Source organism: Necator americanus, chromosome I, assembly GCF_031761385.1.
Source record: "Necator americanus strain Aroian chromosome I, whole genome shotgun sequence".
In the NCBI taxonomy this organism is placed as follows: domain Eukaryota; kingdom Metazoa; phylum Nematoda; class Chromadorea; order Rhabditida; family Ancylostomatidae; genus Necator; species Necator americanus.
Window position 1 is genome coordinate 2,072,131 of NC_087371.1, and position 14,549 is coordinate 2,086,679.

The 14,549-nt window shown below is 39.8% G+C and overlaps 1 protein-coding gene across 2 annotated transcripts; it reads left to right on the forward strand.

The window, feature by feature from the left end:
- Positions 1 to 396: 396 nt before the first annotated feature.
- RB195_004235 (uncharacterized protein) lies at positions 397 to 11,664 on the forward strand (the record flags this gene model as incomplete). 2 transcript variants are annotated; one of them, XM_064181050.1, is made up of 7 exons in its annotated part: positions 397 to 493; positions 2,153 to 2,223; positions 2,888 to 3,072; positions 3,159 to 3,337; positions 6,893 to 7,081; positions 10,487 to 10,589; positions 11,487 to 11,664. In XM_064181050.1, the coding sequence occupies 7 exons, from the start codon at positions 397 to 399 to the stop codon at positions 11,662 to 11,664; spliced, it is 1,002 nt and encodes a 333-aa protein (XP_064033257.1). The 2 variants fall into 2 exon arrangements, with proteins under 2 accessions (XP_064033257.1, XP_064033258.1); XM_064181051.1 differs by lacking the exon at positions 6,893 to 7,081.
- Between the last annotated feature and the right edge of the window lie 2,885 nt (positions 11,665 to 14,549).

Genomic DNA, 14,549 nt, shown 5'->3' on the forward strand with positions numbered 1-14,549 from the left:
GTCTCTTCTCATGTGTAACTACGGGTACTTTTGCTTGTCAATTGTTCGAATATTTGAATAGTCGAACACTCGAGTATTCCCGAATGTTCGAGGATTTTCGACATCAGTTTGCTCTGTCTTACCGTCATGTCATCGTTCGACGAGCCCTCTTTTCTTCATTTTTTTCCGAATCTTAATTCTATTTTTTTTAACCACGTAATAAATTCCAACCAAGTCTCCTCTACCGTGTTATATCAATCGCAATCGCATGATCAGCGATTGACTCATTAATCGATTATTTGATAAGAGCGTTCTTTAGCAGTGTTTGTAACAATAATCCTTGCGTTTAGCGTGCACTTTGCAGTGCGGAACTGGCTGATCCGTCCCGCACGTAATGCTCACCATCCGTCGTTCCACATGTGTATTTCGGATCTAAGAAAAAAGCTACAAGAACGAACACATGGGACCCAGCGGGACTCCGAAAAAATCCGTACACCACCATACGACGTTCCCGGTGAGGTTTTTCGTGTGTTCCTGTGTGTGTGTTGTGTGTCGTCCTCCTTGGTTTATTGCTTTTCTTTTGAGCATCTACATATTTCAGCTGCTGAGCGCGGAGAAGCGAAATCACTGACGGATGCACCTTTACGTTTTCTTTTTCTGTGTACTTTTATGTTTCGTTGGAATCTTTCGCCAGGAATTTCCTGGAGACCTCTGCTAATAGTTTCTGTGATTGAAGGAGGATGCAAAGAATGCTACCAAAATTCAAATTTGAGATTTCCAACAGCTTGAAAGAGCGTTACGGTTAAATATATACCTTCGGACCATACATTTAATTCTATTTTTATATTATTCCCCAATTTTCGACTACTACCATAGTTTTTTCCCTCCTTCCATTTCTTGCTCTGCACTTTTTGCTTCTTCAGCTTGCGTTTAGCATTTTTATTAAAATTTCTGATAAAAACGGTGCTAAGGTTCCAAGGTTTATTAAGATTCAAAGTTCCGTTTTTTCACAGCACTTGTACAGTCAGAGATTTTTTCAAAATTTCATTTCTTAGTAGAATCTTAAGAAAATTTCACGTAAATTTAGTCCCTGAGCGAAAAACATACAAACTCACTTTTAACTTGTTCCCCGAATTTCTTTTCTGACGGATTAATCCGTCGCAAACCGTCACAATCCTTCGAAAGTGGGCCGGATTAAATTTTGAATATTCCAATCGAAACCAAATAAATGGAAAGTGAACCGCTGATCTCACATGCATTTCCAGAATTTCCAGGTTTCGACAAATGTTTGCCCTGAAATGAGGCGAATTTTCGTGCTAGCACCCCAAAGTTGGACAAAATGTTTAAAATATTCGTTATTATAAAATGTTAAAGCAAAGGAAACCTTTGTAAATTATTTTCGTGCCTCTGTAATCTTGCCACTATCGTATCTCGTGGATAAATCTTTCTGGAACGAGGAGACTTGGGGAGACGTTCGCCAGATTTGCGATTATTCCTCAAAATTGGACAAAATGTCCAATATTTTCGTATTCAGAAGGTTATTTCGAATTTTTTTTAAACTCCTACATCAAATGTAGAGTAGAGGTTTCCATTTTTTTTTTCGGAAATGGACGGAGAACGAACACTTCATAGCCATGTTGAAAGTCAATTTAAAAAAAAAATACACAAAACTTAGAAAAGTTTTCCGGAAAATTTCTCAGCATGGTCGAACTGTAGACTTGATTCCGATGATTTCACTCTTCTAGGATCTATAAGAATATGTGCATATAAGGATTCCATAGAATTTGTGTTTGCGTACAAACATTGAACCACGACGTCCTACTCTTTCGTTTCCTCCTTGTTTTTCACTCTTTTCCTACATATATCCTTTCTCCATTTTTTTTTATTTTTGCAAAAATGACTGATTTCTTCCGCTACATTCAAGGTAGTTATGTAATTTGAAGTGTTGTTGCTCTCTTCACTTTCGCAGATAAAAAGGATCTGCTTTTTATCTGCAAAAATCATAGATCGTCCATTTTAATGACAAAGACTGGTTTCTGTAGAAATCTTCCTATTCAACCTTCAGTTTTGCAACGGTTTTGCAATTTTAATGACATGCACTCTTCGTTTATTCTTTTTCTTTCGTCTTTTTTTTTCCTTGAAGAAAAAAAAACAGAACACGATCTCTTTTCAGACAAAATGCCACCATCGACGTCGCTGTTTCCCGTTTGTTGCTGTGCAAAAAACGTGAAGAGACCGAAAAACGTGGGAATTATTCTTCTACGTTTTTCTTGTAATTGGAAGACTTTTCTTCGTCCGAAAAATTCCGGATTTTTTTCCAAAATAATGAAAACTTCGAAACCACGAAGTGCGTTAACATTTTTTGTTCGAATTGTTCGTAAATCTCTTTCTAAAACGCTAACGCTTGGAAGGAGGAAAAGTACTATGGAAACTGAAATCCTTTAATATTATCCGGAAAATTTTTTCTTTCCTTTCCTTTTCTTCCGTAAATATTTCTGGTAATATTGTCCGTGACTTATTAGCTAACAAATTAATTAACTTATTAACTTAATAGAAACTTTTCAATGTACATATACCCGTTCCTTAAATCGATTAGCTAATCTCAAAATCAATATATTCAAACTTTTCGAAATCTGAAATCTACAAAAGTTTTAATTTTTTTTTAATTTTAAAAAGGAACTTTTTAAACAATGACCTGTAGGTGTTACCTATGATGAATGATGTTATAATACAATTATGTTTTGCAATAAAAACACGCACGTTTTGAGGTGGTTCCTTGTAATTCTGCGCAGGACTCAAATTTTTGGACAAAAAAAAATTCTTATTTACCTGATAAACTTATTTATGAACTGGTTATATGCACGTATCCATTACTAGTAGCATAATTATTCCGTCTTATTCTGTTCAGGAGCCGCCGAAGACAGATCTGGCGATTGCTGTTAAAACAAAACAACAACTGGTGATCCCAAAGGTGGCATTAAACGGGAAAATCATCAGTTCAGTGAAGCGAAAATCGGGAACAGCTTTGGATCACGTAGTAATCGATATGAACGAGGAATTTGTGACAGCCAGGACGTCACGAGATCAACTCAGGTACTCCTCGGATTCGTGTCTGCTCTTGCTAATTTTGGAAATTCGCTGAAAAAAATTCTAAAAAATCAACTCAATCGGATTTCCAGTAGTCACTACCTCTCTATGAATGAGCTCATGCGAGTTGTACGAATTGAAGAAGGACTGAACGTGACACCACGTGATCTACATCATTTACGTCAACAACCGTCAACATCGAAACCTATCAGTGTGGACTACTATAACATCAATACAACACCGGCTCTACGACAGAAACCACTTGCGCTTGGTTAGTTTTTTCCAACTACTATACATTTTTACGTTCTTTTTTTTCTAAAACTCCCTAACTGATCCTGCATTTTTAACCTCATCACAGAGGCCAAACCGTGAAGCAGTGGTCACTGAAAGGTACGAAAATATCGTTGGTCTTCTTGTTTGTAAAATGTTTTTTTTTTACTATTTATTGTTATTGTTTTTATCAATTATTATTTTAGATTGTTATTACTTTATTTCTTATTTTTGGGGTTTTTTATTTATAGTGACAAAATATTCATTTTATTTGGTAGAGAATTTCTCGCTTTACACGATGGCAGTTCGAAAAAGGAGGTTAGTGACCTCAAGGACGGATCGGTAGACTAAATGTCGTGGATGTTGAGGATTTTTTTTGCCTATTTTCGAAAAAAAAAACCTAAAACAGATTAAAGACGTATTCCGTTTCGATAATCTTCCTATGGTTTAATTAGTTTGTTTTTATTTTTGTCTTTTTTCTGAGTTTCTTTTTTACCTATCATCCGGCTCCCCTTCACACCCAATACGAATTTGACCAGCAGCCTCAACTGCCTCATTGACGAAAAAAAAAGGAATCAGTAATGCTAAAAAAATCAGTGGTACAGTAAAAACAGTGGAAATTTTTTTTTCGCGATTTTTGTGCAGACTGAGAAATTCCCTATCAAATATTTTAAAACATTTTCCTATCCTTTTATTTCAGCGTGTATTTTTAAGTTAAGAAAAAAAAACCACGATTTTTTTTCACTCAACCCAGCAGTTACCTGTATTACCTGCCTTCCCTTTGTTCATTGAGTAGATGTTGTACTAGTAATGACCCCTTGGTATGTATGTGGTCTGATTCCGGAGTTATGGGTGGCATCACTAGTGGAACCCTAAAATCTGATCATGGATCAAGGGTATTCCTATTCTGTGTTTTTTTTTACCTTGTGGAAACCATTGGTTTATGGTTCTTGTTCAACGATGGCCATTTTCTTATTTCCGAAAATAGAAACTTGGCTCTTCCTTTTCGCTAGCGTGGAACTGGTTTATGCCAGCATCAATTTTTAGTATTGATTGACGCAACCTAACACAACTGAAGAAAAGATCATGTTCAATGATCAAGAAAACCTTTCTGTCTATTTCCGGGACGTTAAAATGTTATAAGCATAAACTTCCAGAATGAAGTACGTTGGACGATTATGTTATAAAAATGTAAAGCTCTCCAATCGGCTCTCCTTGGACTTCTCCACTTTTTTCCTTGATCCTTGATGCTTTTGTGGGTTTCGTGCACATCCCGTTTCTTCCTGCTCACTTCCTGTGTCGGTTATAATTACTCGTGTTACTGGATTGAGTGCCGAACAATCTGATGAAGTCGTGGAGCGTGAAGGTGATACCGAGACCCACCTACCTCTCTACACATACAACTGCAGATCGATATTTCTGAACGTTCCTCCAAACCGCTCCCCAACGGCTTGGCTAAAGTTAAGCGTTATAAGAACTATGTCATAAACGAAACGCAGATGTTGTAACTCTCAGAAGTTAACCTACAAATTTTCGTAATGAATTTTCTAAAAGTAGAAGTAAAAACAAAGTGCTGCTGATTATTTCAGACGACATAGAACCATCAAGCCTCTTTCCTTACTTCGGTATTGATCATATTGGGGAAATCCATCCTATCGGGTCATGTTGTCCTTGATTTGGCTCTTGCGGATGGTCCAACGTTTATTGCGACAAGAGCCCCAATACATCGATACACGCAGTGTAAATACGGACAAAGGGATGACAAATTTCAATTTTCTTTTTTCTTGATTTTCTTGAGAGAGGAATGGTACTAGACATGACATAGGTCTGACATTTTAACTATTGGATTTCTCATAGAGCAATGCTTCACTTGAAGAATTTTCTAATATGTGCATTTGATGGAATTCTATAGTCATTATTCTGTACGGTTACAGAAAGTCTTGTAACTCTTGGATACTTTTATATACTGAGTATGAGCGGCATAGTGCGGCATCCAAAGGTCCCATAATCGTTTTAGTCTCAACTGAGTCAAAGGCCTTCTTCAAGTCGATAAAAGTAAAGCTAAGCAGCATCTTATACTTTCACGACACTTCTATAACCATTTAAAAGATGTGTGATTGGTGAATCGCACATATCGCCATTCTTTCTGGAACCCTGTCTGTTTAGATGACTCTCCTACAACAGAAATTTCTCCCAGGGGCGTTTCAGAACCATCACAGTGGTGCTGGCCGTTGGGGTTAAGCTGGGATCATCGCTAGCTTTATTCGAATTGCAGCGATGGGTGTTATTGAGAAAGGTCCCGCCTCGAACCCCACCACTACGCTCCAACGCGTCACTTTGAGCGCTATTATTGAGTTATTGAGAAAGGTCCCGCCTCGAACCCCACCACTACGCTCCAACGCGTCACTTTGAGCGCTACGGAACTACACCGAGCTTCAGCTCGTTTGAGACTCGAGAATTTCTTGTTCAGGACCACTTATGGAAAAAGCTCAAGGGAACAGATAGTAAGCTAGTTGAGAGAAAGTCGGCAGTATGATGCGGACTCCTCTTTATGTAAAGTAATACGGCTCTCCTGGCTTTTCACTGTTCCGAAATGTTGTAGCCGGACGGTTACTTTGTAAATTACTGTAAGAGTACAGATGACGACCATTTCTGTAGAATGACACTTCTGTCGCTAGGAATGAGATGCAATTTGGAGTGTTCCCACCCTTATCGCTTTTATATAGAAGAGTAACGTGAACATCTTGTGAACGTCCGAATATTTTATTTAAAGGGTTGCCATAAAAAGTGTGGAATGTATGCTAACGATAGCAGAACATGCGAGGCGATAAGAAATGCAGAAGATTAGGATCCTTCAAGAGATTATTTTACTAGAAAATAGGGACCTCGGTTTTTCCTCTGTCTTATCTCTCTCATTTCCTCTCGTCTTTGTGATTTTTCCCTCCGGTCACGAATTGCTTTACATTGTGGCAAAAAACATTGAAGGGGCACTTTGAAACTACTCTAATCGAACTGCTATTAGAGCGCAGAAATCGTTTCTAGGTGTCAAATACGGACTGGCGAGAAGATATTTTCAGTTTTTTTATTATTGAAACTACTACGTGATACTTCGCTATTCAATTCCGGTAGGGCGGCTGTTGCGCAGTCGGTTAGAGGTCTGATGTGGCCACACAGGTCGATAGTTGGAAGCCGCCCCGGTGCCAACCAAACCTTCCATCCCTCTTTCATTCCAACACGTGTTTGTCTGTTGTTTGTTTTCCCTCTAAAAGCTCTTGCTTATATCGTCAGTGTTACTGTGAGTGTTAGTGTGCCAGTCAAGAATCAGAAGAAAGATACAGTGACGCCTAGGACTTCGTTTTCCTAATACTAATTTTGCTAATACCGAAGCAGATTGATTCAATCAAATAGCGCTACAAATTCTTGCAAGGTTTTTTTCTATTAAGACGTGTCGATCAGTGACTAAACCCAAATAGATCACAAAAAAAATCAGAAATGAGGATATCGTTAATCGAATGACTAATTAACTGCACAATAATAGCATTATACCGATTTTCAGAACTTGTGCCTTCAAATTTGATGCCTTCAAATCAAAATGATGTTGCCAAGATGATGAAAAATGTACAACTAACCTCCATAAAACAAGCCAATGATGCATGGAAATGTTCCCAGTCCTCTTTGCTTCGACTGCATCACATGTTTTCTGGAACTTCTCATAACGGTAACAACAAAAAGAAACGAGTAATGAGTGAGTTTTTGTCGAATTGTAGGGCTATATTCATGATTCTATATCATTACGCCACCGAAAAATTCATAGACAAATATGCTTTTTTTATAGTCGGGTAAAAGCCATATGAAGCTTGCTGCATTACCGTAAGCGGCTGCGCTCGAAGCGGCGCGATTGAGCAAAAAGGATCGCGGTGAGAGCCTTGCTAGCACTATTCATCGCTCCAGTTTGCGCTAGTCCCACCTCGACTCCAACCGCTATCTCCACCGCAGCGTGCGCAGCCGCCTACGCAACTGCACCGAGCTTCATTTCTTTTTGGCCCTGTTATATGACTTATAATACGTGTATGAACTACAATGTGATTCGAGAAAGATTCGAAAAGGTGCAACTAGAAACAGTAACTAGGACCTTGACAGACATCCATCGCTGAAGGATGGCTGACCTCGGACAGTGCTACCGGTGCTTCACGCTATCCCACAGTTCTGTCAACACGAATCGTCCCCAAATTTGCACCAGATGCTTCATTTGGAGTTAGGAACTTATTCTAAAAAATATGGCTTATAGTTTTTCGTTATAATAATAATGCTGAAAAACAAAACCTACTTTTAGAATAAGCTTTTAACTCCAAAGAAACATCTGGTGCATGTTTGGGGACGATTTAGTGATTTTCGGAACAGAAAGCGTTAAAAAACCGTTTGTCAATTGATTTTTGGCCACTCTCTATCTACTGACTCCATTTTCCATATGTAAATAATAGACTGTGCTTGACGCAGAAGCGCCAAGGGACTCTGCCATGACACTCTGTCGCGAATAGTTCCCTTCAAAACGTTACTAGGACAAACATCTGTAAAATTCAAACAGAATTTACGACGACACGGCAGACAAACAACTTTAGACTAGTCAATGACTGGATAGCTGCACCTGGAATGTTTTCCATTTCTATGTTCTAGTTCTCCGCTGTTTAAAAAGGATTGTCTTGTCGAAACATTGAAATCGGAAATCTATCCCCTATTTTTCTTAAAATATCGCATAAATGCAACTCCTCTTCTAGATATTAGATTGTCCCATAAGTTTCTATCCACAGTCGTTAACATTTTTTATGCACAGCAACCTTAGTGCTACGGCAAGAGAATCAAGAATCTATGAGATCGATGGACGAAGGATAGTGACTGTTCTGCTGAGTACATTGTTCATTGGAATAAAAAAATTGGTTGGTGAATAGAAAAAAAATGAAAATATTAGAAATTAGGGAAGAAAGTTGTTTGACAACCGAATATTCCCGCCTTATTGTCTTCGCATATCCTTTTCTCTTGCGTTTCTCTTGTTCTCTTGTACTTTAATATCTAAGAAGTTACAGCCTCCTGACAGATAAACACTTCTGAACCTCTTGCTATTTAATATATTTGGATTTCTCTCTTGCTTTATTCAGCCCCCAATAGTGATGCAAAACATGCTTTTCAACATCTGTTATGACGGTTTTTCAACCACCGTCAAAGTTGTCCGTTATGACGACGAGTAGGGTTGAAATGTACTACATTTCCAATGCCTGTAAGAGTTTTAAATGAGGATATTGCGTTACTTCAAATTCAGCAATGAGCAAAATAGGATACATCCGAAATCCATGCAGAGTATGCGTTAGTCCCTATGAGAGTGATCTCACCTTGACAGATGCGCCTATATTTTGGTCAAGGATTCATTTTGTTACCAAGTGATGAATCATAGGTCTCAGATAGCAATGTACCTGCTTATAGGGAAGGAGACAGACACAAAGATCGTAACTTGAAATTCTTGAATCTGTGTTGTAAGTTCATCGTGTAACCACTGCCAAATATTGTTCAATTAGGCACTCCAGGGATTGCTTACCTTTCGTGCCTGGCACGACTTTCCCAGCCCACCGGCACTGCTTTCTCATGCGGCGCACAGAAAACCTTGCCAACGGCAAAGAGTTACGGTAGCTTTCCCGCGCCAGCCGCAGTATGTAAGGCTGGCTCCGAGTACTCGGAGTCCAGTTTCTTTTCTTCTCTTTGTGCTGCTCATCGGATCCGAACTGCCTATCCATCATGAAGCTGAGGATCACTTACAACATAACCATCTGACAGGCTCTGATCGATACCACTATCCGCCCGTCATGTCGTATACGCTTTGTTATTGTCGTGTATTGGTGCTATAAGGGTAAACCGCGTTTGTCATCCGTACCACATAATACTACTACACTGGTTAAAGGCGTCACCCCACGAATCTGAGGTGGTGCAGATTTCAGGTGGAGTATTCGTATATGAGATAGGAAACTACAGAGAGGGAGGTGATTCCGTCCATTTCTTGCTAATTGCCGTAAAAAACGGCCTGGGAGATGCGGCGCCGCACAAGACTGGCGCGCTCCAATCGAAACTCTTGTGCAAAGTGGTGCACCAAAACGAATGAAGCCGTATCTTCCGGGCCGTTTTTTACGGCAATTAGGAAGAAATGGACGGCATCACCCCCTCTCCATAGTCTCCTATCCTGTATACGAATACTCCACCTGAAATCTGCACCACCTCAAATTCGTGGGGTGATGCCTTTAACACCACGCACCATCAGGGTTGGGGTGTAGGGTCAGAGACGCATCCCAAGACCCCTGAAAGGGAATTGGGGTGAGACACGAGCCTGCAGGGTTCGAAGGAGCTGGACCGCCATGTGGTGCCTAGCCCAGCGCGAGCCATTCCTGTTCTGGGCAGTCCACTCATGGTCCTACCCACCGATCTCTGCCGTTCCTCCTTGAAGCGGACCCAGTGCACGATATAGCCTTTGTAAGGTACTTTTAGTTCAGTTTTATGATTTGTTTCGCTCCTAAGGTTCCTCCAAGGTCTTAGTTTGTATGGATTTCATCCGTCTCTTCTTTTTTTGTGGAAGTGTACATAGTTCCAGTTTGAGATAGTTGAAATCCACTCCAAAAAGTCAATTCCAATGAACTGGAAGATCCCATGGATAGTACTGGCGCCAAAAGCCGTGTTTACGCCGTGTTTAAACTTAATCTCCCCACACATATCCCTAAATATCAGAAAACAGGCATGTTCGTTAATGAATGTAATTTATGCTAGTTTTTCTTTTAGATTCGTTTGTTATTTTTTTTTATTGTGTTGTGGCGAAAGTACTTTACAGCACTTAGAAACTAGCTACATGAGTAACTCTGAGAAGTTTTGAAGAAATATTTGTACAAATTTCTGCGAGTACCTTTTAATTGGATGTATGCGAAATTGTCTACATATAGTATGTTACAAAAAAATGAAAGGGAATCGAAATAACGAAATTTTTGAGGTTTTAGTCAAACAATTAGTAAAACAGCGTATAGTATGCTGGGAATTTTTTTCACGAGTGTTTTCTTGCTATATTTCGGATCCAATTTAACCTCCTCATGTTTGTCAAAGAAATTCGTAGATTTTTTTGCAGATGTGCGACAATTGGCTTGCAAAGAACGAGCAACGAGAGCTGTTTTCAATGCGGATGGAGACATTACTGCAAGGATGACGAACGCTTCTAGTCCACGAACAGGGTAAGCAAAGTCATCCGAATTGGTAGTGATTTGGTCGATTTTGCGACTGTTTGCTAACAAATTTCAAATTTTCGTCAATGTTGCTTAGGCGGGCTTACATAATAATGTTGCCCATTTAATTTTTATACAATGCACTGACTAAAGCATGCAGAAGAATATGCGTCACTATGAGACACAGAGACCGGTTCATTTGCATATTCCTTTTCTCTTCTCTCACTCAATTTCCATAGACCCAAAAGTTTCAAAAAAAGAAAAAACGGAAATGTCATTTTCAACGAGCTGAAGTGACGCAAGTTGGCAGCTTTTCATTCAAAAAAGATGAAGGATAAAGTTTCCGGCGAATGAATCCACTAGAGAAACTTTTGACAGCAGTTGAACATTGTTGAGATTTTATGGACGCATGTTGACCCATGCAATCACTTATGGAGCCATACAGTGTAGGCGAGACGGATGTAGCACAGTCGGTAAGAAGCCCAACTGTGACCACAAGATCGACCAATTGTTCGAAATCGCTCCAGTGCCAAGCGAACCTTTTATCGCTTTCGGGTCAATATATTGGTATTAGAACTGTCTGGGAAGATATAAAACACTGAACTAATACATTAACTAGCCCCCACAATTCCTTTTGTGGTCAACATGAGTTCGTAAATCTCAACGAGGTTTCGAGTTGCAGTCAAACGCGCTATCGCATACCCAGGGGATTGATATGCCAGATGTCATTTGAAAAGTTACCTCCAATGTAATGCATTATTAAAGTTAGCCGTGAACAAAAACCAGACTTTTTTTTTCAAAAACCGGATTTCGACCAGATTACATCCTGTTCTGATTTCTAAATTGCTTTTGTTATTTGCTGAAATTTTTAAGTTATTTCTGATGAGCGAATGACTGTCCTTTTAGGGGACGTTCCGCATGTTCTGTGGCGACAATTTCTGGAAATCAAAATCTCACTCTACCACAACCACCTCCACCACAAACCTATGCAAGCTATATGAGTTATGTACCACAAATGTTGTTAGCCATGATCACTATTTCGTTTGCATGGCTGGCAAATCTGATCACATACGTGTACAGATAGACGACGACAATAGTTATTCGAGTAATAATGAAATTTCTCATGGAAATATCATCCAGGTAGAGTTGCTTGCACGAGATGAGATGCTGCCTACGATTTTTTCCGGTGAAAAGAATTGCCTCCACGCGATGGTTCAGAAGAGAATTTGAAAGCGGGTGTGGAGCGTTTGGAACGAATAGTTCAGCCCTGATATGAGTTTCTCGCCCAAAAATTTATCCCTCGCCTTGAATCGCAATTCGTCGTTGAATCATGCAAACTTGCTCCATTTAAATTGCGATATATTTTATCATATGACAGAGCGAATTGCCGGCATCGAATTTCTCCTCACAGTGGTAACACTATTTTTTTTAGCACAAATATCAACGTGAGGAAGTGGTACGTGCTTTAGAAACACTTGAATACCAAATCACAGAAGTCCATTGATTATTCTAAAAATTGCGATCAGTGTGTCTAAAAAAACCCTTTAGTAGGGTCAAAACGACATGAAACACGGTGCAGATCCAAAAGCTGCTGCACTAGAGGTCATGCGGTGGAGAACAACAGTTAGGAGTGAGTGAGGACCTTTCCTACCACCATCCACTATAGTTCGCGATGGTTTCACGTCGTTTCCAACCGCCATCTCCACCGTGCCGCTTCGAGCCGTCTACGCATCTGATCGCCGTTGTGCCTCGACTATACATAGCTGTCACGGTTCCGTCATCTTTATAGGAAAAATAGACCTATATCAGTAGGATCGACATTTACTCAGAAGCACGTTCCTGGACATACTGATATTCATAATCAAATATCCCCGTAGGTTTCGTCGCATTCCGCAAGTCTTGAATGGAAGATTTGCATCGAGACGGTAAAAAATGACAGAAACCGGTCATTGTTGGTGGATGTCGTCTACAGTCTGGGCGTATTAGTGATCAGCATCGTTAGTTACCTTTATGGTGTCACCCTACGTTCATTTCTAAATGATACAGAAAGAGAAATGCGACCATTGCCTAAGGCATCATCCCACTTCTTCCTCGCCTTGCCTCGATCCTTATCACCGCGCACTATAGCGCTGTCAAACATGTCGTTCAGTAACTTAGCTCAGCTGCTGACTCCTAAATTTAATCTTGTATTTTAACTCGAAATCATCCCTGTGAGGTATACAACAAAGCATAGTGGTCATAATCGGCACATTACCAGGTTTGTACTGGATCGATCCAATTGTCCGAGCTTGGAAGTGCACCTCATTCTTGGGTGGTTGCGAGAATTTGGGTCGAAAGAAGGGTTGGCAGATACACCTTTAAAAACATTAAATTCTTCCTCTGAACCTTAAATAATACTGCGACTGTGTAGACCGTGTAGATTAGCGTAAGACAGGTACGAGTTGCGATTCAGCAAGGCAAGAAGTGACGGAGAGTGCCAGATGCCCTACTCCGAGTACTTCGCTGCACAACGCTCCACACTGGTATAAACGCCTACTCATTTTGAAGCTTCTTATTTGAAGAAGTGTCTACATATCTTCCAGAAAGACATTAAAATTTCTAAGCGTATAATTATTTCTTCGTATTATATATGTACTTAATAATTGAGCGTGCCAATATTGTATTTATATTCGATGTGAATAAATAAATGATTTGATCATCGATCATCACAGGATCAAATTCTAAGCAAAATATCACAATGTAGATGGGGTTCTCGTCAAAAAACAGGTGAACTCTAGTTTTCCATCCATAAAAATCTTCCAAGAAATCAAGTTTGACACTCAATTTATTCATGACAACACCCCTTTCAAGATAGCTGTCACTATCTTGGCACGCGAATCAGACGTTCTAGCGCGAAAAACATTGGAAGCGTTTTATATCACGGCCAAAAGTCCTATCATGAATCGTAAAGAAGAATGCATCGCTGTGACCAACGAGCTGGCGCCATATCAGGACCTTTGCGGGTTTTGACCTACGGGGTCAGAGGCGGGGGCATCGTTACTAGTTAATACTAGCGGCGCAACTCTCACAACTGGTGGTCCGCTAACATCACGATTTCGTGGCTGTCAAGATGAGCGCTGGTCTGCTTTTCTGACGTTGCTTTTAAATAATCTGTTTGCTAAATCATATCTTGTGGGATGACGAGGCGTTTGAGAGAGTAGATTACACGTGTCTTTGATTTTTCCAGGCTCTGAAGAAGGCGACGACGCCGAAAGGTTAGCCAGAATAAAGATCAATAACAATCTTGGTTCAGCTTAAGAAAGTAGTACACAATCAAACTCTACGATGCCAAGATTCAAAGAAGGTCGAACATGGAACTTACTCAATTTATTGTTTTTTTTTTCACAGCTGAGACGGATTGTCTTGTTGAAAATTCTATCACAAATTTTGCGCATGAGGCCAAAAAGAAGCTTTTCAAAAAGTTTTGTCCCCATTCACTATGCACTATCAAAAACCTAGCTGAGGTCCGTTGTACCCATATCAATTTCAACAAAAATGTATAAGTCTTTTTTTTTTGAACTTTGAAGATCCTATACGCTCGATTTTTCCCTTATTTCCATTTCAAATATATTTTTTTGGTCTTACATAAGGAAATATATTAAAAAAAGAACATAGGAAAGAGTCCGTTTTATTTCTTCATGTTGAACGTAAAAAAAACTCGTACGACATACGACTCAGAGGTTTGTAACTCAAGAGCAATGTTGGTGGCTAGTAAGTTACTGAGGTGCACCCAGAGGGAGTGGCTTCCACTGATTCGTGTAGACTGTAGTAATGTTCGCTACCGATTTTTAAGAACAGTTGACGTTTCGGATTCGTCAGCGCGTACAAGGATCACAATAAGTGAGCTATTCTCTCAAACGCCCATACTAAGTGAGCTATTCTTTCAAACGGCTATCTAGCGGCGAAGGGTAAGATACCTGACGGTAGATG